This window comes from Thamnophis elegans, chromosome 5, assembly GCF_009769535.1.
Source record: "Thamnophis elegans isolate rThaEle1 chromosome 5, rThaEle1.pri, whole genome shotgun sequence".
NCBI classification, from domain to species: Eukaryota; Metazoa; Chordata; class Lepidosauria; order Squamata; family Colubridae; genus Thamnophis; species Thamnophis elegans.
Window position 1 is genome coordinate 21,652,099 of NC_045545.1, and position 27,310 is coordinate 21,679,408.

Consider the following 27,310-nt stretch of genomic DNA (forward strand, 5'->3'; position numbering starts at 1 on the left):
GGTGAAGAATCCAGGTAGTCCTTGACTTACGATCTCAATTGAGCTCAAACTTTCTGTTGCTAAGTGAGACATTTGTTAAGTGAGTTTTGTTCTACTTTCTTGCCACAGTTGTTAAGTAAATCACTGCAGTTGTTTAGTTACATGGTTGTTAAGTGAATCTGGCTTCCCCATTCACTTTGCTTGTCAGATGATCACATGATCTCAGGACACTGCAAAGGTCAAGAATGTGAACCAGTCAGAAAGAAGGCGGGGCTTAGCAGTGAGAAGACGGAGTTTCAGGCCATTCCTGAAATTCCCCTATTCCGGAAGAAATGGACGGGTCGTTTACGACCCTAGCTGTCCCGGAGAGACAGTGAAGGTTTGGGGAGATCCAGTGACCTCAGAGACGTCCGCAGGTCTCGGGGGGGCTCGGATTTCAACCCCTTTTGCCATACCTTCCTGGATTAGCTGATGCTAACCGAAACTGCAGGCAGCCCCTAAGAATGGTAGAAGTGTTTCCAACTGGTAAGCTGATTTTATTACTCAAAGAGAGAGACGGTCCGCACTAAAATTTAAGCTAATTGAAACAGAAGAATCTAGCGGCGAATTGGTTTTTTTAATGGATTTATGGCTGGTGGTTACTCTATTTCTTAAATGTTTTGAATGCTGTTTACGTGGATAAAGGAAAGTTTACTTTACTTCAACAATCCCTCACGGCTCTCCTTAAGTGGGCTGTAAACCAATTTACTATAATTTGGCTTCTTATAACCTGATACTTTTATTGCTTGGTTGTGTTGGTCTAAGATCAGATAAGACTGCATAGCTCCCAGCGTGTCCCTACTTGCAAATTTCATCTGCGTCACATCATGGCGTCTGTACTTGCTTCAAGTGATTCATTTCAAAAGATTTTTTCCGCTTTTCAGAAGTTGTTTGATACTTATGAAAAATCTGAAAAAAAATCTGGAAAAAAAATGGACTATCTCTTGTTTTTAACATCAAAATATGAAAGAAAGAGTCAGAGCGTTGAATGTTTGAGTGCTCCTGAAATCCAAATGAAGAATGTCAGAAAGGAAGTTTTTCAACCTGCTGACACGCCAGGCGTCTGTTTTACTTTGGAGGCAGAAAGAGAAAGAGATGTAACGTTTGAAAGAAGGGGGGCCATACAGAAAATTTATCTTAAAAGACAGATTCCAGGAGGAATGAGAAACATTAAAGAATCTATACTTTATGAAACATCATTTGCAGAACTTTCGACACCACCCTTGAAAGTCAAAGACAAATTGATTGGAACAAGCCAAGGACAACGTTATTATGTCAGAGGCACCCTAAGCAAAAGGGTGCGAAGATATTTCTGTTTGGACTTGCTTATAAAAACGTTTGGGGAATTTGTTTTAGGAATGGTAAGAGGACTAAGGAAGTTTTGCTATTGGAGAGACATAGGCTGACAGACTGAAGAATACAATTGAAAATTAGCTAAATCTAATTACTCTTATTTGTAATAGATATAGCTGAATAATAATTGATATTGATAGTAATGTATATAATGTGGAGTTGATATGATAAATAACAATTGGATATGAGAAAGGAAGGTTGGAAATGTTTTTGGATTATATATAAAGGGTATTAATTACAATAATTATCACTATTAAAAAACTAAATAAAATATATACAGTTAAATGTTAATATGGGGAAAATGTTATGATATATGATATAACTAAATATTATGGATGTTCAGCTAAAATAGGATATGAGGATTTGATGTTAATAGAGGATTTTACAAACAAGTAAATGAAATGTCAGCATGTGTTATGGATTAATCCTTTGGCATAGTTAAGGATGAAGGATGTTTAAATAACTATAGTTAACTAAAAGTGGAGGTATAATGTTAATATGGTAAACATTTGAGTTAAGATATTTGAATTAATATGAATTAATGGAAGAGATGCACCAAAGCATGTTGTAACCAGCTGATATACTTTTTCTTTTTTATAATATATACCTGTGTTTCTTTTTTTTCTTTTTTCTTTTTGTTTTTTGTTTTTTCTTCCCTGCCTTGTCCTTTGTCCTTTTTGTCTTTTTTTTTTTTGCTTTTTTTTTTTTTTTTTTTGCTTTTTCTTTTTGATTTTTTCTTTTCCCACTGGTGTGGGCATGTATTGTTTAAGATTATTACCTTTATTAATATTTTTAAATAATAATTACAGTCAAATGATAATGGATATATGACGATGGTGATATGTATGAATATCTGAGTTAAAATGCTCGAGTTAATATGAGTTATGTTTGTTGACTGTGGAGGAGATGTACCAAAGTTTATTTGTGATCGACTGATACACTTTCTATAGATCTAAAGAAAGATGTTGTACTTGTTTCAAATTAAAATTAAAAAAATTTATGTTAAAAAGAATGTGAACCAGTTGTCAAGCATCTGAATTTTGATCCTATGATTATGAGGATGCTGCAATGGTTGTAAGTGTGAAAAAAATCATGTCACTTTTTTTCGGTGCTGTTGTAAGTTTGAATGGGCGCTAAATGAACTAGTGTAAGTTGAGGACTACCTGCACCAGATTTTACACACTTTGAAACCACTATGACAGGGGTGTCAAACTGGATTTCTTCTAGGGCCGGATCAGCATCTCCCTCTGTGGGCCGGGAGCAGGGGGGCAGTGGGGGGAGGGTAGGATAGATGCCTCCTGCAGCACTCTGCCAGCCAAAACAAGGCATGAGGGGTTGTCTGCGTGCCATCCCCCTGCATCTCATTTTCGCCCTCCATGGCCTTCAGCAGCACTGCTGGCCAAAAATGTGCCACGTGGCCTCTTTTTGGGCTGTTTTTGGCTCAGTTTTGGCTCAGTTTTCGATCCCGTTTTGGCTGGCAAAGTGCTACAGGAGGTCATGGAAGGTGAAAACAAGGTGTGTATGGGGGGCACACATGCGGGCCATTTTAGCTGTCAGAGGCACCATGGGCCAGTCCCTTGATATTTCCAGGCTTGCCCCATGGACCGGATTTAAGCACCCGTGGCCCATGAGTTTGATACCCCTGCAGTATGAGAACAGAGATACTTTTTGCTTCTATCTGTTATCCATTTAAACTAAAATGTGTAGGCTGGATTCACACCTTATACTAAGCTTAATGCATTGTGTTTTACGTTGGCTGTGTGATGAGTGAATTCATCCACTATCAATTCAGTAAACTATGGTTGAACAATTGCTCACCATTGCTGAGTCTCGTCATATTATATTTTTCAGTTTCATGGGAAAGAACTTGTTCATAGCAACTTTATCTAACTATGCCATGAGTAGAAAATAAAACATACTAGCAAAATGTGTAAGTATGCTGAGTCCATTGTTATGATATAGGTGGGAATGGAATTGCATTTGTAGAACATTCTCTGAGCATGGGGAATTTAGAGGTAGCAAAATAACATTTATTTTAAGGAATAAGGCTATTTTACATAGCTCAGTGTTTTAGTATTTTCTCATATTATTTTATATAATTAGAAAGAAAAATAGTTTCTGGCTTCCCACATTTTCCCTAAGAGATCACAAGAGATACAGTGTTAGTTACACTTTGCTTATAACTGAGCAATGGGCTATTTTGCTCATAAGCCTTCAGTTCTTTGGGGTATAATTTATATTTTGAGAATTTTTCTTGTTGCAGGGTAGAATATAAATTGCATAAATGACTTCATTAATGCAGCAGAATCCTTCTTTTTATTCAAATAAGTTTGTATGAATTATCATATATAAAACACCATATCTTTACACACTTCCATTATTTTTCCTAGTATGTTGTTACTTTGTTAGTTATTGCAGTAATCAGTACTATATTTATAATTTATAATGTGTTTTTAACATAAAAGCTTACTAAACTATATGTGAATTATATAGATTTACATTTATCCGGTGCCCAAATCCTTCTAAGGATGGTGGATCACCAGTAGCTGCTGCTGTCAGAATTAGGAATGGAACTTGGGTATTCTGTAATAAATTGAAGGTGAAGAGAAAACGCAGCAAAGGGAGAGGATAAGGGAAGGTGAAGCATCTTCATTGCTTGAGTGAGGGAGAGAAAAGTAGGCTGATTAAAAAAAAGGAATGAGGTTGGGATAACCAAGAAGATTCCAAATGGGAAGACTATCAACATGGGAGGTGGTAGTGAGTGGTGTAGGGTTCAATAGCTTGAATGCAATCTTGTGGGACATTCCCCTTACATTAGAAATATAACCATTGGTTGCCAGGAAAGCTCTAGAGCAGGGGGAAGATGGGAGAGAGCAGCCTTGGCAACTTTAAATCTTGTGGACTTCAACTCCCAGAATTTCCCAGCCAGCTATGCTGAAGAGAGTTGAAATTGAAGGGGATTGAAGTCCACAAGTCTTAAAGTTGGCACCCCTGCTCTGGACCCTTGGAGTTGAAGAATTGGCCATTGAGGTACACAACCTCTTGGTCAGATTGTGGAGGGGCAGTCATGCAGTAAGCCAGTTGGAGCCCTGGAGATGACTAACCTCTTCTAGGCTCTTTCTTCACAAATGTAAAAGACAAATGTATAGAGAAGGGAGGGCAGGGCTGATGTTGCTATGACACGACATGCAATCTTGGGGCTCCAGGATTGCTGTTGATATCTCTGCTGCTGGACAGTCCTTTTTGGACCTAAACCGTCCCGTAGAGACAGTGATAGAGAAGGGCACGTCCTGCTGATCTCAGGGGCATCGCAAAGCCCCTGATTGATCCAGGAGAAGCCTTTTTTTTTTGGCTACAAGAGAAGCAGCTAATGAAGCTGCAGAAGATTGGGACAGCCCCCTGAAACAGAAGCAGAGCAGGAGACAGAGTGTGTTGACATTGGTGAGCTAAATTTCACTATTAGAGAAGAGAAAACCCAAAGACTTTGAGTAAAATTAAAATTGAAGATAGAAGAGAGTAAATGGCAAATTAGTCTGAATTAAAACTATTGTGTTATCTTTTTTTTCTTTAATTCCCTTTCTTTTTTATGGATGGAATTTTTTACAAATGCATCTTACTTTTAAATTGGATTGGTCTTCTTTTTTCTTCTTCTATTTTTCCCTATTATCTGTATTTGTGGATTAAAAATCTCTTTCCTCTCAATGCTCAGCTGGATCGTAACTTTTAAGCATTATAAGCTTTTTTCCCCCTTTCACTTCCTAAACTCGGAGCTTAAAGAGAGAGATAGAGGTAGAAGAAAAAGAAGTAACACTGCCATCTAGAGACTGGAGCCTTGGTTACATCAGATATCTCAAGGCTGTTGACTTTGTTTATCAAAAGGGACAGAGAGAAAACACATCTTGTTTATATAGGTGCTCTTTTGGAATAAGGAGAAAGTCTTGACTTGAAAGATTACACTGAATTTATTTGAAACCTAGCAAAAAGTCTTGGATGTCTTACTGGCAGTGTTTACAACCTGAAAAAATGGCACAATATGAAGAAGAAAAGGAATTTACATTGCAAAGAATTATGCTAGAAATTCAAAAAGTCCTAATAAGCACAGAAAGAATTGAAAAGAGACTGGAGATTATAGGACAAAGAACAGAAAGAATGGAGAGAAGCGTTCAGAATATTGACGAAACAGTGATGAAATTTGAAGAGTTCAAAAAATTACAGAAAAATATGAACAAAGTGATAAGAAAATTGTTGACATTGACAGCAAACTGAGAGTGGAGGGAAATGATTTGTGTGGAATATTGAAAGGAGAGGTGGATGAACTGGAACTCTATCTCATGCTTCAAAACAGATGAACAAAGGGGAGAAAAATTGGCAGAAACAATGAGTGTAATTTTGGCAGAAGCCCCAGTGATAACTAAAGGCAAGCTGATGGAAGGAGGAGATGGAGGGTTTCGAGTCTCTACAAGATATGGAATGAACAACAAGTTGTTAAGAGAAGTCCACATAAGATTTATCAAGAAAACACTTAGAGTACAGATTCTACAAATGGCAAGAGATATTAGACTGCACTACTGCTGAAATGAAATATTACAATAAAATTAAGTTAAACTTAGTTAAACTTTGAGTATTATATAGAAGACAAAGTAATAATAGTTATAGTCAAATAAATGATTAACAATGATAATAATGCATTTATATATACTAGATTGATAATATGAAATTTTATATAAATTGTAAGTGGGATTATGGAGATGATGTTGAAAAGCTTTTTTATAAAAGATAAATAATTCTATATAGAATAGAATATAAAGATGTAATAGCATTGGATGATTTCAGGTCAATGTAATGAAATGCCATAATATAAAATTTACTTTAAATTTAGTATGTCTCATATAAAAAGGATGTAATAATAGCTCAACACTCAACACTAATAACACTCAATGAGTGTTTGATGGTCATGGTGATTGTATACATATGTATTGGATTGATGATAATAATAATGTAAAGAACATGGAATTGAAAATTATTAGAGAATGTTATCAATACTATAATAATAGAATGACTTAGAATAGGATATAAAAATACTTTATTATTGGATATATTGAAGATGATATGATGAATTATCATAATATAAATGAATCCATATTTAGAATAGCTTGTTTAAAATGAAGAAACAATAGTGATAAAACAAATGAAGTACTATAATGGTAATGTATGCAAATATGTTTGATTGACAATATGTGACCTTAGATAAAGTTTAAGTGTTGACTATGGAGGATGCACAGAAACCCTGTAACCAATTGACACACTGTACGCAATTGAAGATGTTTTTATGTTACAAGTTTTGTTTGTTTGTGTTTGTTTAAAAATAAAAATTTATAAATAATAAAAAATGTATAGAGAAGGGACTGGTACCAGGATGAAAACTCCATTGTCAGAACCACAAAACTATTTTGATGCTGGAAGATGGTAGGTACATGGATGATCCCTTAGTCCTGAAAAAGTTGAAAGGAAGATATAGCCAAATATCAATGCACTATGTGTAAAATGAAGTTTGTTATAAACTATGGTTTATTACAAAGCTGCTGCAACCAGTATGGCTAACATTTGTTAGAAAGCACAGATATTAATTTTAACACAATTGTGGTCTGGGTTGCATAACAATCATATTTCAAGTACCTTTGAGGGTTTTTGCAATATTGCAATAGTAATAGCACTTAAATGTATATATCAGTTCACAGTGCTTTACAGCCCTCTCTAAGCGGTTTACAGAGTCAGCATATTGCCCCCAACAATCTGGGTCCTCATTTTACCCACCTCAGAAGGATAGAAGGCTGAGTCAACCTTGAACGGGTGAGAATTCAACTGCCAAACTGACTGCAGCCAGCAGTCAGCAGAAGTAGCTTGCAGTACTGCATTCTAACTACTGTGCCTCATAGATGATAATAATTCTGAAAATGGAAAGTTTGATATGGTGGGAGAAGCCAATTAAAGATGTAATTAGTTTCAAAAATTGGATGGGTTGGAGGAGTAAAAAAAATCCAACTCTTTCCCACCATCTCATCCCCGTACAATTTTTAAAAAGTTTCATTCCATGAATATTTGAAGGTGAGATTGTTAAAGTACCTATTTTGAAAAACAAGAAAAAACAGAATTCTAATTGTAGTTAGAAAGGATTATAAAAGCAATTTTGTAATACAATGAATCCTACTAAATAGTAAAACAACATTAGGCTAGTACACATAAGCTACTTTTTATTCAGAATTTGAAAACTATACAGAATTATGTAGACATCATTTCTTAAAATGGGGAATCCAAATTTGCTCCCTTCCCATATGACATTAAACTACAATTTCATTTTATGAGCATGAGACATGATTGATAATTCTTCCTCCTTTTTCCGCTGCATAGTAATGAGAAGGCCCAAAACTTATTTCCTGCTAATTTATTGTTTCTCATTATATCAAAATGGGAATGGGTTTATTGAAACAAGGCACAATTATTAAATTGACCTCTTCCATTAAATCATAGTTCATACCATAGTCTCTCAGGGTTCAGATATAATGAGCTGAAAATTGAAGTAAAAACTTCCAATCTCCTTCCAGTTGTGCTGGAAAGAAATGGAGAGTCTGCAAGATTAAAGCTTTCACATGTGATATATATAAGAAATATATTTTACTGTGGCATTCAAGGCCAGGCTATTCTCATCGATAGGTACTCCAATCAGTATGTAAGGGGTAAAAAGAGGTACTGTATATATTAGTAACAATATCTCAGCTACTTCCTTCAGCAGCTTCTGATTTATAGTAAGCATTATGGAACCTGGAAGCTCCATAGTTCCAGTGGTAAGAATACATCCCACAGATAAGCCTAGTGCTTCGTTCTCACAGCTCTAATATCATAAAACAGGGATTCACAATCTGGTCCTTAAAAGTGAGTGCTGGAAGATTAATTAATTTTTATATTCTGCTATGGTATTATTATTTTGGGAAGTGGGTGGGAAATCTTGCTTTCTGTTTCAAAGTGATTGGTAAACACCTGGCATTTAAGATGTTATTAATGCTCTCATGCCTTGGCTCTAATTGCAGGCTTTCTTCAATTAAAAAGTAACTAATTGTATCCAACTGCCAAGTATATACACACTAATAAATAACTCACCCAAACTGGCCTATATTTTGAACACAGTATGCTAAATGGTAAATGTGGTAAACACGGTGCTCATGTAATAAAAATGTGTTCTTTCACTGTGTTATGCTTGATTTATATGAAGAATTTTCTTCTGTACTTCTAAAATTAATAACTTTTGAACAGTTTCCTTAGATCATGGTGATAATTTATTTGGTAAATTATTTTGTTTTGAACGTATCAATACAGATTTCTTGAAAGCTGGACATCTGAATTGTGTATTTTTAAAAATATAATTCAGCATGGAAGAATGCATGTATAAATTAATCTCCAAGTAATTATTGCCAAGGGCAATAAGATAAAAGGAAACTAACTATTTTCAAAGTCAAATGAAAGATAGTTTCACAATTTATCTAACCTATTGGGTGAAACTAAGCTAAAGATAGCTTCATTATAAAATTGTACAGCAACACTAGAGGGCGTTCTAGCAGAAAATTGCATTCACAAGTGAAGCTAATATGCTTTATATTTTACAATACATCTCAGCAGATATTTCTTCTGTTTAATAGAAATAATAACTTATTACATGCCTTAAGATATTTAAAAGAATAATACTAACCCCAATTAAATAAATAGCAATATTCAGGTAATTTCAGAAAAAAACATACCTTTGCATATAGTAGATATTCTTTCATTTAGATTGATACAAACCTTATCCATTAATGTATTCAGATTCAGAAGAATAAAGGGTGCAGTTTCTGCCAGGAAGAATAAAAAGGAATTTCAATGTAGAGAAGTCCAAAGCAAGCAAGCACCATTTCCTTACACAAAAATGCATTAAGAGATGTATTATATACCCAATACACTAAATATAACATAGCCCAACTTGGATGAGTTTATACTGGTTTGATGAATTGAGCATTTGATACATAGAGATCCAGTGACATTTGCTTGCCTGAAGTAGGCAACTGGAGTCAACCATTCAGTAACGAAAATAGAAATACTATTTGCCGTTTGCTGTAATTCACATAAAAGAATCACCAATGTAATGAAATGTGGCCAAAGCAATTGTTACCTCACCATGCTTTACTGTTGTATTTGCAAACATTGCAATTATGTTTTCATATCACCAGGTGTATAGTCTTGTTTTTAATGCTAAAAAATAGGCATGTGGGTTAAATGGCAGTATCCATGTGTAAGAGGAACTACCAGCTAATTTAGCTGACCTTGAATTTTGTGGGAGTAAAATCAATTACACTTATAGACAGAGAATTCAATAAGCAAGAGTAATAAACAGGTTGTGGAAAAAGATGGAATGGAATAGAATGGCTGTAAAAAAGGAAAAGAGACATATAAGGGGAAACTGATTTCCTGGTTCACAGAAAAAATAATTTTTAAAATTATTAATGGGCACAAATTAGTGCAACCATAAAAAGCAATGAAGAAAACCAGGATTTTAATGCATGTGAAAGTGGGTATCTGTGTCATCAAACCTTCTTATGTCACATAAAAGCTTATATATTTTCTAATTCAATCCTTATTTATATGGATATTTCACAGATTTGGAAAGTATAGGTTACAGATTAATTGCACTCTTATGGTTAAATTAAGGTAATGGGGTAATGGCTTACATATAAAATGTAAGGTGCAAAACACAATCTTTCTGTGAGAATACAAATTGTTCAAATAAATAGACTCACTAATACACACCGAGAGAAAATGTAGCCCAATGGAAATATAGAACCAGGAAGAGAATATATAACATTTCTATATTCTTATATTTTGCACATTACTGCTTGTATCCATTAAATGTACCTGAAGGGTGGCAATTTTAGACTTTCAGAAACAACACTAAACATTTAATTCAATTTTGTTTTGCCCAGTTCCAAAACAACTTTGAGCTTTGACAATTTATTATGGCATAAACTTTCCACAAACTAGAGAAGGCTCACGCTCATAATAAAACTTGTTAGCCTTTCAATTGCCACAGTGCTTCTTTCCTTTATCTGATGCACACCACTTGAAACGTGGATCAGACTGCTACCGTTCTCTCTTCCCTTGCTCAATCTGAAATACTATTTAAAAAATAATAATAGGTAACTGCCACCCAACGAATCGAACCCCATTTATAGAATGTTAACAAGGCCTCTTTTTGACAGCAAATGGATGAATTCAACTATGCGATCTTCGCGTAAAGAAAAAACGCAGGATATCAGCACGAGAGGCAAAGGACAGCTCCGGAATCAGGGAGGGGGGGGGGAAATGAAAACTTTCCTCAGGCAATTTTCCAAGGCGCAGATAAGACCGCCCGTTTTGCATTGGCCAGAAAGCGGCCAATCACTTCCAAAAAACACAGTCGATCGGTCCCCGAATTACTGATTTCACCCCCGAAGTTGGATATAAATCTCTGAAAGATTTCTAGCACGTTAAGATTCCCTCCGGTCCGCAAGCTAAGGCGCGTAAAGGCAAGGAAATTCGTACCACGACGCCTCCAATCGAAACGCCCTCCCTGCCTCCCTAAATTTCGGGAAACAATGCAAACGGAACGGAGGAAGAGGTGGGTGGGTGGAGGCCGTCGGGATCAAGATGCCTTTGATTCCTATTCCCGCCGGCAACCCTGCCAGCCAGCCCGAAGCTACCGCAGAAGGGGGGAGGGGAGTGAAGTTCTGGTCTCCGCTCCCGCCTGAAGTTCGGCCGCCGCTCCCCGCGCGAGGGGCGGAGCTTGTGGCGCCCTCCCGGGGCTGTCGGTGCGCTCTGGCTCGCTGCATACGGATCGAGGGGCGGGCTGAAGCCGGGGGGGAAGTCCCACGTGCCCCCTCCTCCTCCTCTGCATGCCTGCGAAGGCCGAGGAAGCTTTTTAGCAACTGCGGCTGCCAGCGTCGCCGCCGCTGCCACCTCTCGGAGAGCTCGCCTCGCTATTCTCCGGCAGCGGCTCTTCTGCCTTGAGCGGGAGAGCGGGAGGCACAAAGGGGGAGCCTTGGAGAGGGGGGGGTGCTCGGGGGCGCCAGAGAAGTGCAGCGAGCGGAGGAAGTAGAAGAGGAGGAGGAGAAAAACAAGCACCTGGGGCTCGGCTGCTCGCCTCGCCGCCGTTCTTCCCCAACCCCTCCGCCCGCCTCTCATGCCATTACAGCAACAAAGAGCACGCTGAGCAGCGGGCGGAGAGGCGCCCTGGCTCCGAGCTCCGTCAGCCCAGAAGGCGGCGGAGGACCATGGCTAGGAAAGGGGACGTCGCTGTCTCTCCTTACGGTAAGTCGGGCTGAAGGAGGCAAGGAAGGCAGGTGGCCGGCTTGCAAAAAGCACAGCAGCGCGGGCTGAGGGGCGCGCTCGGCGCCGCAACCTAGTCCGGGCGGCTGGGATGGGTATTTTTGGCCTGTTTCAGCCCGCGCATCCAGCTGCCGGAGTTGGGGTTTTTTGGGGAGGGGGGTTGTCTGGGGGTGGGAAAGAGAAAGCAAAGGGAGGAAAGCCCCCGTTTCGGCCGCCCCCGTTTCCCCCCTTTATGCCTTCTTCCACCAAGGCTGCTTGTTGCTGCGTCCTTGAGGAGGTCGGAAAGTTGGGGCTCGGGCTGCGTGAGGAAGGGGGGCAGAGAGGAGGAGGAGAACTCCGGTGCGTTTCGTCTTTTCCTCTTGGGCGCGCGGGCTCGGCTGAGGAGAAAGAGGAGGCAGCCCTGAGGGGGGCAGGTGCACCCGCGCAGCTTTGTCTCCCTCTCCCGGGAGGGAATTGTTGGCCGGTTGGGGGCCGGGGGACTGGGCAGGCATGGGCCAGGGAGGACAAGGCTTGAGGCGGGGTAGTGGTAGGGGGGAGGCTGTGAGGCGGAACGGCGACTGGCTGAAGAGGATGGAGGGATCCTTCCCCTCCGGGACAGCGCTTCTGGGGGTGGGTGGTTGCGAGATAAACAAGCAAAAGCCAGGCTGGACTGGCTTGCCTGCCTCCTTTGCTCTGACTGGATAGAAACTATTCCTGTTGAGTGTTACTTCCTAGGAGTTGAGGGCAATAAATCCGGGGGCGCGGAGGTGAGGGAGATGAAAGGGCTGGGGGTGGAGGACGGACAAGAATCTTTTAGGCAGGAAACGCAAGGGGTGAATTTGTGGGCTACGGAGACTGAGGTGACTCGAGTGACTCTTGAAGAAAGAGGCAATGAATCAGGGACGTGGGGTTTGGGAACAGCCCTTAGGGGACTTGAAGGATCTTAGAGGAGTTCTGAAAGCAGAGCAATAAATAAACCGTTGTCATTCACAGCCACTTTTTCTGGGTTCAGACAAACATCTAGCCTTCTTTGCTCGTTATTTAAGGGCTCATTAAGGCAGGAATACATGGGTGTAAAAAGCTGGGATGCAGTGACATTATGGTCCATGTGGCCATCCTGTTATAATTTGCAGTTCAGAAGCAGGGTAGAGATGGATGGATACTCTGTGTAATTTGCAAGGTAGACGGGTCTCCTCTGGAGTACCACACCATGCCTTTAAAAATCCCAATTTAGATGTTAAAATGTTTCCTTCTGTCCTCCAGTTCAGTACCAAAAGCTGTTTTTTTGCCAGGTATCTTCTATTTATGTCCGGCTTTGACATTTGGATTTAGTTAGAAAATAATACATTCTGGTTCACTGCAATAGGAATGATCATATAGGATTCTATTAAATCATGCTCAGGATTTGTAGCTATAAAAATTATTAAACCATGCTCAGGATTTGTAGATATTCAAAGTGATCAATGGATTTTAAAGATGATTGTGGGATAGGTATATCTGTGGCACATCAAGAGTGAAAAGGAAGCCACAAAAATATAGTAGTTATTACTAGTTTTTCTTTGGGGGAGGAAGCGAAGCAACTATTTTATTAGAGTTTTCTCAATGGTTCATATCCTTCTTTGTTCACAATGACAAGGCATATTTCATTTGTTTGATTGCATACCATACAGCATCTTACAAATAATGCCTACAGTGTTGCCTGTGTAAGTCTTGAGATCAATAATGGAGGAGAGGAAGCTAAAATAGATACATTTTTATGAGTCCTATATTATGATATACGGCAATCTTCTTTTTTCCTTCTTAATATGTACATGAAATGCATACAAATAAGAGCTGGGTTTTCCATAAGGATAGAAATATGTCTTATGAATATAAGATACTACCCTGTATTGAATTGTTTTTTTTATTTGACTTTTATCCTGCCGTTATTTTTACAACTCAAGGCAGTGTGCATAAACCTTCCACCTCTTATTTTCTCTTTACAACTCTGTAAGGCAGGTTGGGCTGAAAGGGGGTTATCCAGTGGGCATTCATACACATGGGAAAACTAGAGCTCACAGTCTCCTAAGGTCTAGTCCAGAACCTTATACATCACTGCCATTCAAAGTTGCAATTGTACTGAAAAAAGTAACTTATGACCATTATTCATATCTATGACCATTGTAGCATCTCTATGTGATCAAAATTCAGACACATGGCAATCGGTATTTATTTATGATGGTTGCAGGCCACGTGATCATCTTTTGCAACCTTCAGACAAGCAAAGTCAATCGGGAAGTCAGATTCACTTAACAATCATATTACTAACTTAACATCTACAGTGATTCACCTAAAGCTACTTAATCCACTGTGGCAAGAAAGGTCATAAACTGGGGCAAAACTGACTTAACAATTATCTTGCTTAACAACAGAAATTTGGGGCTCAAATATAATCATAAATACAGGACTACCAGTACACAAACTGCATCTCAGTTATAAATAAACTACAAGTAATCCTCAACTTGCAACCATTCATTTAGTGACAATCAAAATTACAATGGCACTGAAAAAAGTGACATAACTTTCACATTTATCATTGCATGATCCTTTATAATCATGTGATTCACAGTAGCACAGTGGTTAGAGTGCAGTACTGCAGGCTACCTCTGCTGATCACTGGCTGCCAGTAGTTTGGCAGATCAAATCTCAACAGGCTCAAGGTTGACTCAGCCTTCCATCTTTCCGAGGTTGGTAAAATGAATACCCAGAATGTTGGGGGCAATAGGCTGACTCTGTAAACCTCTTAGACATCATTGTGAAGTCTAAGTATATAAGTCTAAGTACTATTGCTATCAGAATTCAGATGCTTGGCAACTGGTTCATATTTATGACTATTGCTGAATCTCAGGGTCATGGGATCACCTTTTGCAACCTTCTGACAAGCAAAGTCAGTGGAGAAGACAAATTCACTTAATCATGGTACTAATTTAATAACTGCAGTGGTTCACTTAACAACTGTGTCAAGAAAGGTCATAAAATGGAAACTCGCTTAACAACTGCCTCACTGAGCAATATAAATTTTGGGCTGAATTGTGATCATAAATTGAGGACTACCTGTACTGGTGCATACTATATTTTTCGGAGTATAAGACACACCTTTTTCCCTCAAAAAAGAGGCTCAAAATCTGGGTGCGTCTTATACACTGAATACAGCATTCTTTTGCTTCCCCAAACCCCACCCCCTTCACCAAGATGGCTGTGCACAGCCTCTAGGAAGGTTTTAGAGAGCTCCTGGGGGCTGGGGAGGGCAAAAATGAGCAAAAATGGCCCATTTGTTGCTCAATTTTACCCCCCCCAGCCCCCAGGCACACTCTATAAGCTTCTTAAAGGCTATCCACCCCCCCCCATTTTTTCCTTGTTTTTGGCCCCTCACCCCTCCAGGAGCACTCTGCAAGCTCCCTAAAGGCTATTAATGCCTTTGGGGGGGGGAAATGGGCCCATTTTTGTGAAACATTGGCCGTTTTTGGGAGGTTTGCAGAGTGCAAAAACTTTTTTTTTATTTTCCTCTTCAAAACCTTACTGCATCTTATACTACGAAAAATAGGGTACTTTGACAAATAGTGCTTCTTAAGTTCTCTAGTATTTTTCATTACTTTCTATCAGTGGTGGGATTCACTTACCTTTGCTACTGGTTCGGAAATGTGAGTGCGCAGAAGGTCACGCATTATGTCTGGGTGGGTGGAGCCTCCAGTAGCCGCTGCTACCGGTTCACCTGAACCGGTAAGAACCAGCTGAATACCACCTCTGCTTTCTAGCCATTTAACTGGATAACCAGGGACTGAACTACTGAGTTTTGTTTCTTCCCTATCATTTGAATGAAAAAAACCATGCAATATCTGTTTATTATAGGATGAGGCTAGTCTATGTGAGATTCCTGTGTATTTATTAATCAAATTTATATATTAACAAAATTTGTATAGCAGCCCTACTCACAAAACACAGCCTGGCTTGTACGTAAAATTCTGTTTGGAGCAACCTGAAATAATATGGCATACAAACAACTGGTTTGTGCCATGTAGATTCACAAGAAAATCATTCAACTAGAAAGTGTAGCAATGTAATGAAGAGTCTTCTGTCACTTAGCAACATTTTGTTTTCTTCTCGATTCTCCTTTTCCTATTCTTTCCTATGATTCATTTTGCTCTGTACCCATAATCTACAAAGGTTTATGCTCTAATAACAATGTTGGTTTTTAAAGACACAATGTATTTACACTTCTTCTGCAACAAATTCATATGATTACCTCTAAAAATTGTGACATGACTTTCTTTAGTCTCAGGGGTGTGTATAAGTGTGTGCTGGATAAGAAAAAAGATGCTGTCTAGGACTGCCTAGCAGAAACCCCACTCTTTATTTTTTACATGTGCCATGTGCATGGCACATATAAAAACAGGGCAAAGCATTGATCACACAGTGGAAGCTGCCATCTTATTTTCTGGCCTCTTCCATGGATACCTTTGTTAAGTTTGATCTTTAGCAGGTGTGGGGAACTAATACCACATTTTCCCGAAAATATGACCTACCCCAAAATAAGCCTTAGCCCGATTTTCATGCCTGTGCCTAATATAAGCCCTACCTAAAAATAAGCCCTACTTAAGCTATGCCCACCATTTGTTATAGGAGGTGGGGAGAGGCGCAGATGTAATAGTCAAGCTAGGGTTGGGGTGGGGGTGTTGAAGATTCCCCATTTGCCCTGCACCTGCATACTTTAGGACCCTGCAGTCAGGCCTCCCATGCCCTTTGCACCACTGCCCGACTGCTTCTGCAGCCAGTTGTAGCTGAACTCATTGTACCAGTGGAGCTGCTCTCAGAAGGACACTGTGAGGCTCATTGCACTTATGGAGTCACTGTCGGTCGCCGCGAGCCTCGTCGTGCTGGTGCAGCTGCTTGCAGCAGGATGCTGCATGGTGTGTTGTGCCGTTGCATGCACGAGTGGCTCCACCAGCATGACAAGCCTCACGGCGTCTTTCTAAGAGTGGTTCCACAAATGCAAAGAGCCTAATGGCCTGGCACGAGCAGCTTCAGCGGTGCAATAAGACACGAGCTGCAGTGTCCCTGTAGCAGCAGGGCCAGTAGGCAGGGAGAGCGGAGGGTGGGATGCTGAGAGCGTGGGTCATTGCAGCTGCAGGCAAGTAAACAGTGGAACAGAGGACAGGGCAGGCGGTAGCAGCACTCCCACTCCTGTCAGTCCTCACACTCGCCACCTCCCGCATATTGGTTAAAGGCCAGATTAGGGACACCTTCATGGGATAAAAATGATCTATATGGTCACTAAGAATTGATACTGACTTGATGGCACATGATCAACTCTAAGGAAGGAAATTCAAACTAACCAATGATACTTGCTTCACTTGACCTAATCAGTGAGGATACATAATAGTTCAGATTGAACAGTAAAAACATTGTGTCATAGCATCTGGGCACAGCTGTAATACCTGTTTGAACCTGCTTAAAGTGGGCACCTACTGTCCTCTGAAATAACTTTTGGCTTTATTAAAGTGTTGCAAAGCTAATGTCTTCAGTATCTATTAACATACATCTGAATAATAAGAGAAATCAAAATGTGTAATTTTATACAAATATGTCATCTTCTTTTCATTGTTTCTGGACACAGAACAGAAAGGCTTAGAATGTAGAATTCATCCAAGTGTCTAATAATAAAACCTTGGCAGAAGCTTGACAGCACTGCAAATCTAGCTGTATTGTACCCATTATCTAGCATTGTCTATCCCAACATGTTAGATGCAGCTGTCAGTGTACAGAGAGTGATCCTCCCACAAATGATAGTAGTATTTAAAAAAAGATAATCTGAAAGGTACAGGCAGAGCAGAAACATAGTTTACTTTTCAGAAGGAGCATTCTGTATAATTTGTTAATTACCCACCATTTATTGATTTCTTTCATTTGTTTATAGTCATTGAAATGAGCTGTGTTGCAAACAGACCACAGATCTTCAGCTAAACCATTCATAATTTTTTGTTGGCTGTAACTAATGACTTTCCTTCTCAAGTTATTACTGTGACTGTTGGCTGACTCTTTGGATAGCATTAATTTGGTGCTTGTCTTGCTATGTAGAATGCAAAGCAGTCAATTGATATCTGAGAAGATATGCACAAATAGCTTTTGTAAACTTGTAAAGATTTCCTTTATGTTCTCATTTGTGATCTATTGCTTATTTTAAGCACATATGTATGCTTCAAATGTAATACTTATCCAGCATGAGCATTGCATACTACAGTGCCTTAATATCCTTTAATTGTGGAATGTACTACACAATTTTCACTTGAGATAGTTAAAGTAAAATAAAATATGTTTTTGACAGAGCAAAGTTTTTAAACAATTAACATTGCAACTGCTAGGAATATTTTGTTGGTGTAATTGTATTGTATTGCCTTGTATTGCACATTGGTATAGATATATGTAGAATCACATGAGATATCTCTCATTACTTTTCCTGTATACATTATTATTACAGATAGTCCTCAATTTACAGCAGTTTGTGTAGAAATTATTTGAACTTATGATGGCACTGAAAAAACGGACTTAAGACCAGTGCTTACACTTACAAATGTTGCAGTGTTCCAGCAGTCACATTATTGTGATTTGTGACCTTGGTTATTTACATTATTTACAATGGTTTCAGCATCCTGATGTCACATGATCGCCATTTGTGACTTTCCCAGCTGACTTCCAACAAGCAAAGACAATAAGGGAAACTGGTTTCACTTAATAACCACATAATCACATTTGTCAAATTGGGAGTAGTCATGTGATGATTCACTTAATGACCAGATTGGTTAGCAATAGTAGTTCTAATTCCAATTGTGGTCTTAAGTTGAAGACTACCTGATAATTTGGAAATTAATAACATATTCTGGAGGTTTCAAAAAACAACTAATGCATGTTTCAGAAGATACAAAAATGACTATTTCATTGTAGAAAGTTATTTGTATTCTTAAAAATTTACATAGGGAAACATGAGAGGTGAACAGTTACAACTAATTACATGCCTGTCTATAACCACTTTCATTTATTTATTTCAACTATTGTAATAAAATTATATTGGTTCAAATGTATCATAAATCAATTTAGCATCTGGTTTTTGAAATAAGCTTACTGTGACAAAAACTGCATTATCAAATTGACTTATTGCCAGTTGTGTAACAAAAGAAACATTTGGCAGAAATTATGTGCTTAACTACATAGTACAAATATGTCTGATAATATATTATTAGTTTATACAGGACTGAAATGTTCATAAGTACTTATTCACATTTAGCTCACTTTAATTCCTTAACTAAAAGGAATGTAAATTATAGTGATTTTTTGTTTTTTTGCAGCTGGTTGATTTTTTTTCCAAAATAGGGCTATCAAGCCCTATTTTTATATTCTTATGCCGTTAAGGAAAGTTCTACCATGAGATGAATGTTTGTTTTAATTGGTAGTATAAATGGTGCCATGGACATCTGCACGGTATATTTAGTTGGTATTTAAAATATATCATAAAGTGTTTTTACAGTATAATCTATTTTAAGGGGAAGATTTTTTTTAAATAGCTATTCAGTTTTTGTTAAAAAGTCTATTGTGAACAATTTTTAGATCAATAGAAGGCCTATTGGAAATGAACGTGGAGTTCTGTGTACAAATCCCAGCTGCAAATTTTTGAAAGCTAGTCATGCTCCTAGCTTCAGTTGTCTATTATAAAATAAGAATGAAAATGAATTGTTTCATTGAGGTTTTAGGAATGCAAAAGAGTTTGTTGATTCCTCTTTTCTCTCAATAGTTTGACCATAAATCTAATTTTTACATTTGATGTTATTGATAGGAACTTGAAAGGATCAGTTGCCCTTTAAAAAAAATCATCTGGGATGTGAAACATTTCTGCAATACATTTAATGTTAGAGAATTTAAAAATAACGATCTGATATGAAAAAGAGAAAGGACTGAAAGTGACAATTAGTTCAAAAATTAGCTTGGCCCATGCAGCAAGAGAGATGGTATAACTCTTGGCCTTTATTTTTTAATCAACCCATCAGAAGTAATCAGGGATAAAATTATCTATACAAATTCTAAATCTTTATAGCATGCGTTTGCTATTCTGCATTCTTAGAACAACTTGTTTTGAGGCCTATATATAATATTAGCCAATCTGTAAACCGTTTGGTTATGCTTTCAGAGATATATCCTTACCAGATTCCTCAATGCCTTCAACAGTGACAGAGCTTCTAATGCACTTCATTCATTAAAAAAGTTGTGATATCTTCAGAGATATATTTACCTTGAAAATAATCCATGTAGAATTGTATAGCAGTCAAACATCAGCACAGGTAATGTTTTATAGCATGTTGTATTATATCACAAACTGTTTTATGATAATTTTAAGTCATAATATGTATTATGAAATTTTCCAAATTACATAAAACATCATGGATCCCAGATTTTGGATACATTCTATAAGTTAGTCCATTTGATATATCGTGGATCAAAAATGGTTGCCCGATGATGCACTAAAAGTTTATAGGAGCAAGAGTTTTAGTTGTGTGTAGACGGGCACTGTCAGAATTATTTATTTCATTTATGTACCATTGTTTTCAATACAATGACTCATAGCCAAAGTTTACAATGTCTCCCTATGTAAATTTGATGGTATATCCACAGTAAGGTACCAAAAAAAATCTGTGATAGTAAGATTCAGAAAAACACAGTATTAAAAAGTAGAGATGCAATAATTAGGAACAGAATTGTCATTCTAAACAGGGCAAATACTTTGACTAGAACAGTAGGTCTCAACCTTCCTAATGCCGTGACTCTTTAATACAGTTCCTCATGTTGGGGTGACCCCCAACCATAAAATTATTTTATGTTTTCCATATTTTTTGAAAATATATGTTTTCTGATGGTCTTAGGCGACCCCTGTGAAAGGGTCGTTCAACCCCCAAAGGGGTCCTGACCTACAGGTTGAGAACCACTGGACTAGAAGGTACACAGAGAAAGATTCAAGGACACAGTCTCCATGAAATATTTTTATTACAGATACTTGAAAAACAATACTTTAGAAAATCAGTAACTTGAAACTCTGGAATTTAAGCCCCATTTATTAGTAGCCCCCAGATTCAAACCTAGGTATATTTTTACTACAGTATTTTTACATTTTAATGGCTTGAGCACTGCTCAGAGCTCAATGGAAGAAGAGATAAGCATTTTGGCATTATTATTTTAATAGACAAATCTTGTCTCAGTTCTCTGAGTTTTTTGCCCTCTGTTCATTTATAGAGCTGTTAACAACTATAATTAAAACATCAGGGGGAAAAATTCCCTCACCAGATTTTAGTTTCTGTACTGTAATGTTAAGTTTTTTTTATGCAGGGAGGAACCCAAATAAAATCTGCTTTATGTTAGATGCTTCCAAGTAGAGAAGTCATGCTACATATAGGAGCAAGCTTGTAAAACTGAGGAGTCACCTCAGTTGGATAGTTGGACCCATTTTGAGAACTCGTTATGAATAAATGGGTAACTAATCATAAAATTGTCTTTTTTTCTGGGGAGATTTATGAGCTTCCATTCATAGTATAGGACTCTAGCCACTTATTATATTTATATATTTATAATAAGCAAATGTGGCACTCGGGGAATAAATGTGTAAGCATTCGGAACAAACTATGGTGATAAAAAAAATGATGAAAATTACATTGCAATATAATGACACAGATCCTGGCCGTATTTTTTGCTGTGGTGTCATATCAAGTACATTAGCCATATGGATTATAATGCATCATTATGTGACACATAATTCTTCCTTTGCCTTTCCCTAAGGAGGGTATTAACATGTATCATGTTACAAATTATTTTGTTCTAAGGTTTTGTATTTCTTCATATCAATGTGGAATTACTAGATTTTAGTAATTAACCAAAAACAACTTGTTCTTAATTGCTATAAAGAAAGAATCCAAATATTGGGCCAGAAGTTTGCATGAGGTGATCTAATGAGATGCAGTGACATTTTGGAAATATTATAATCTATTGTAAATTTATATTTTAGACATGTTTAAAGCACGGAATATGTAAATGTCTGATATAAACTTTCAAATCCCATTATGCTGACAATGACTAACTTAATGGCTTTTCTTATAAGCATGTAGATAGGGATACTGAAAGGCATATATCTTCTCAATAATATATCATACCTGGTAATTCCAAAAAGTTCAGCATCTGGTATCAAAATATTAATTGGTATTGCATGTTATTTAAAATGACTATTTTAAATAACTTTGAGGCTCTTCTTCTATATAATATATAGAATTTGGAAAACATTGCAGTAATGTGTTAATTAAGTTATGGAATGCTTGTTATGAACCCAATTGTACAAAGAATTAAAAAATAAGCAAGAATTTTGTTATAAAAAATGGTTTTAGTTTTTGTACACTTATTCCCCTAAACTGGGTAGGAGGGATAAGCAGGTGGGAGAGAGGGAGAGATAAGGTCAACATTTAAGTATATGACCTTTTATTTCTATTCCTTAAAACATGTGTAGAAATCATAGCAAACTGGATCAAAATACAGAATATTTATGATTGGACATGAGCCTCAAAAGAGCTTGGCCATCTTACAACAATTCAAGACATAAACTATTCCAATTTGCTTTCAGTTCAAAAATATGTATCATTAAAAATACAGCTTCACTGTAAGGAAATGATCATTGCATTTCTTTCTTTTTTCTTTCTCTCTCTCTCTCTCCTTCCTTCCTTCCTTCCTTCCTTCCTTCCTTTCTTCCTTCCTTCCTTCCTTCCTTCCATCCATCCATCCATCCATCCATCCATCCCACATTCCTTCCCGCTCTTCTCCCCTCTCTTTCTAAGACAGATCAATTATGATTATATTTTATAATGAAACTTTTAAATATTTCCCGTTGAGGAATAAATGGCTGAGGCGAGCGATTGCTGAAACACAAATTGCTTTAATAAACACAACTATGGTAACAGAACAGAGCCGGCCGGTTTGACAGCTATTTATACAGGAGGCTGTCACACCGGCAACCAATTAGAACATGACCTTTTCCCGCCAGCACCCTCCTTTAATTTCAGCCAATGGTAATCAAACATATCCCTAAGTGACACAACTCCACTTTTCCCCCAGACTGCACACGCGTAGTCTGAGAGGTAGGCCGGCTGTCGCCTGCTCCTTTGAGAGCGTCGAAGGGGTTGGACCAGCGACTGCAACGCAATTGGTGAATTTGGTACTCATCCTTCTCGATGACGGTCCGCGGAACTCCCTGGAGACTCGACCCCTGCCTTGGAACTTTGGTTGCCAGCTGAGTCGGCCATCAAGATGTCATCTGGCGGGAACGGCATGCATGGAAAGTCCGATGGAACGTTTGGCCGGCAGGTGGTGCTGGATGTTTCTGGGAGTTGTTTGTGTTCCGTATCAGTTGTGGCCTCTGGGGCCTGCGCATCATCCCTGTCTCTTGAGTCAGAGGCCCTAGGGCCCCGCGGTGCATGCCAGCTACGTAGTTGGTCTATATGTCATCTCCACACCCGACCATCGGTGAGCAGGACCCTGTAAGAGCAGGGTCCTGTTACTTCTATTATCTCCCCGGGCACCCATTTTTGAATGCCTGCAAAATTCTGTCCGAAGACCCAATTCCCTTTATCAAACCCTCGCTTGCACACTCCCCCCACCTGGCTATGGGCATTTGTGAATAATGAGGGTATATTCTGTTTAGTGTCATCTGGAGCCATCGGCCTATTAGCAGCTCCACTGGACTTTTATTTATTAATGGACAGGGAGTTTAGTGTTGTAACAGCAAATAATCAGATATTTTGTCCTGTAATGGCCCATTCCCCATTCTACCGAGTGCCTCCTTTGCGGAGCAGACCGCCAGTTCCACCCTGCCATTACTGGCCGGGTGGAATGGGGATGTCAATGCTTGGCATACCCCAAAGGAGGCCAAGAATGTCTGGAAACTTTCAGCCATCCATTGCAGGCCATTGTCCAAGACCACCACATCTGGGATTCCATGAGAGGTGAATATATGTTTCAATACCCTGATTGTTGCTTCTGCTGTGGTGGAGCCCATGGGCACAATCTCGACCCATTTGGAAAATGCATCCACCACCACCAAGATCATGGGTGAATGGGTCCGGCAAAATCCACATGCAGTTGGGACCATGTGGCTGAGGGCATTTCCCATTCCCTAGCCTCCGCCATCAGTGGCACTGGCCAAGACAACTGACAAAAATTGCATTGCCATACTCAATTTGGGATTGCTTCATCCATTTTAGGTCATCACAGGGCACTCTGGGCCAAGGCTTTCATATGGACAATGCCCGGATGCCCCTCATACAGCCGCTCTAACATTTGGGAGCGCAGCGTTTGTGGAATGACCACTCGATTGGCACATAGGAAGCACCCCCTTAGTTCAGACAGTTCTGTTCACTGTCAGACGGACGGCAGGAACTCCTCCCCCAACTGACCCAGAGCCCAGCCTTTGTGGACCCACTTCTGGACCCTCAGAATTACCTTGTTCTTATGTGAGCGTGCTTCTATATCCGATGCAGTGATAGGCAGCTTCAACTCATCCAGGGCGAGTACCTGACATGCAGGAGCTGGGTCCTTCACTGGAATGGGTAATGGGCAGCGAGTCGGGGCATCAGCGTGCTCTAAATGTTTCCCAGGCTGGTACTCCAACCTGTAGGAGTAGGCAGCTAAAAATTCAGACCACCATAGCATCCGAGATGATAAAATTAAAGGCATCTGGCAGTCGCCTGCCAGAATGCCCAGAAGTGGCTTATGATCAGTGATAAGAAGGAAATGGCGGCCATACAAATAATCGTGGAATCTCTTGATTCCTGCAATAGACGCAAGTGCCTCTTTATTGACCTGGCTGTAATTATGTTCCGTGGTCGATAAAGTGCATGAGAAATAGGCAATAGGAGCCTCCTGCCCATCTGGCAACCTATGTACTAGAACTGCCCCAACACCATAAGGTGATGTATCACAAGTCAGAGTCAACGGTAGCCTCTAATTATATTGCATGAGGACAGCCGCTGACATCAATAGTGACTTCATGGCGGCGAAAACCTTGGCCTCAGTCTGTCCCCAATGCCATACCATTGACTTATCCAGAAGCCTATGGAAGGGTTCTGCCACAGATGCTTTATGCGGTAAGAACACCATATAAAAGTTAAGCAAGCCTAAAAATGCCTGCAGTTCCTGTTTACAGGTAGAGGTAGGAGCCCTATGAATAGCCTCCACTTTGGATGGCGTGGGGTGTATCCCTGTGGAATCTATCAAAAATCCTAAAAACTCCACTGATGGAGCTCCCAATAAGCACTTACTTTTCTTTAAGCGAAGGCCAGCTTCCCTGAAACGTGTTAAGACAGCCCGTATCTTGACAACAAGATCTGCTGTGTCCTTAGCAGCCAGCAGTATGTCATCAATCTCGCCCAGCCGCCCTGTTTAGGATAACCTGCTCCCTCCTGAAAGGGAGGGATGCGGGTGAGCCCTTACAGGGTAGAGCTGAAGAATTTGTTCAGTTTCTGTCGGATAAAGTCGCTCGGATTCGGACGGACCTGGACTCCATTTGGACAGTACCACCCGAGATGCCGGGGGAGGGCCTTGATCGGATTTCTTGGAGCGAGTTCCAACTTGTTGCTCCTGAGGAAGTGGACAAGGCCATGGGAGCGGTGAATGCCTCCACCTGCTTACTGGACCCATGTCCCTCCTGGCTGATCTCGACCAGCAGGGAGGTGACACGAGACTGGCTCCAGAGGATTGTTAACACCTCTCTTCAGGAGGGATCTTTCCCGCACCCTCTAAAGGATGCAGTGGTGAGACCCCTCCTTAAGAAACTTTCCCTGGACCCAGCCATCCTTAATAACTATCATCCAGTCTCCAACCTCCCTTTTGTAGGGAAGGTTGTTGAGATGGTGGTGGCCTTTCAACTCCGACAGACCTTGGATGAAGCAGATTATCTGGATCCCTTTCAGTCAGGTTTCAGGCCTGGTTACTGTACCTAAACTGCTTTGGTTGCGCTGACCGATGATCTCTGGCGGGCCAGGGATAGAGGACATTCCTCTATCCTGGTGCTTCTTGACCTCTCAGCGGCCTTCAATATCATAGACCATGGTATCCTTCTGTGACGATTATGGGAGGTGGGAGTGGGAGGCACCGTCTTATGGTGGTTCTCCTCCTACCTCTCGGACAGGTCGCAGTTGGTGTTGGTTGGAGGACAAAGATCGACCCCTAGGCCCCTCAAATATGGGGTGCCGCAGGGTTCAGTCCTGTCCCCCCTCCTATTTAATATCTACATGAAGCCGCTGGGTGAGATCATACGCCGGCACGGGATCAAATATCATCAATATGCGGATGATACTCAATTGTATCTGTCCGCCCCGTGCCAACTCAGCGAAGCAGTGGAAGTGATGTGCCAGGGTCTGGATGGGAGCGAACAAGCTTGCACTCAATCCAGACAAGACCGAGTGGCTATTGATATTGCCTCCCAAGGATAGTCCAGACATTCCATCTCTTAGCCTGGGGGGTGAAATTTTACATCCCTCAGAGAGGGTCTGCAACCTGGGTGTCCTCCTGAACTCGCAGCTGACGTTAGAACACCATCTGTTGGCTGTGACCAGGGGGGCTTTTGCCCAGGTTCGCCTGGTGCACCAGCTGCAGGCTACCTGGACCGGGAGGCACTTCGAATGGTCACTCATGCCCTCGTCACCTCAAGGCTTGATTACTGTAATGCGCTCTACATGGGGCTGCCCCTGAAGAGTGTTCGGAGACTACAGTTGGTCCAGAATGTAGCCGCGCAAGCGATATTGGGTGTACCTAGATACACCCATGTTACACCCATCCTCCGCGAGCTGCACTGGCTCCCTATTGGTCTCCGAACACGCTTCAAGGTGCTAGTCATTATTTTTAAAGCCCTACATGGTTTATCTGAGAGACCGCCTCCTGCCACATACCTCCCAACGACCAACAGATCCGGACTCTTTCTACTCTCTCGGCCTTCCGAAAAGCCACTAAAACCTGGCTGTTCCGGCAGGCCTGGGGCTGTTGATCAATGGCCAGCCCCACCTAGACAGAATGGATGGTGTGTTATTTTAAAAACTATATTTTTTATCCTTAATTTTTAACTTTTTTATCTTGTCTCTGTAAGCCGCCCAGAGTCCTACGGGATTGGGCGGCATACAAATGTATTAAATTTCAATTTCAATCAAAATATGGGACTACGCCATCTAGCCCATGCAGCAGGCATTCCATTAGTCCCTGAAACAACCCAGGAGCCACACAGACTCCAAACTGGAGCCTATGGCATTTGAAGGCCCCCTTATGGGTTACAATAGTCTGAGCCCTGGCCGTAAGCTCATCAACAGGTAGCTGTTGATAAGCCTGGGCCATATCTAATTTAGCGAAAATCCGTCCCTGTCCCAATAAATGCAATAAGTGCTGCACTACTGGAATAGGGTACGGATTGGCCTGCAGCACTTTATTCAAAGTGGAACGATAATCAGCGCAGATTCTTATGGGCCTGTCG

The 27,310-nt window shown here is 40.0% G+C and overlaps 1 protein-coding gene across 1 annotated transcript in view; it reads left to right on the top strand.

The window, feature by feature from the left end:
- The first annotated feature begins 11,336 nt into the window (after positions 1 to 11,336).
- Positions 11,337 to 27,310, top strand: part of SLC44A5 (solute carrier family 44 member 5) — a 160,797-nt gene continuing 144,823 nt past the window's right edge. Inside the window, exon 1 of the mRNA XM_032218293.1 lies at positions 11,337 to 11,739. Within this exon, the coding sequence (XP_032074184.1) occupies positions 11,703 to 11,739 (37 nt within the window). The 5' untranslated portion in view covers positions 11,337 to 11,702. The remainder of the gene's footprint in view (positions 11,740 to 27,310) is intronic.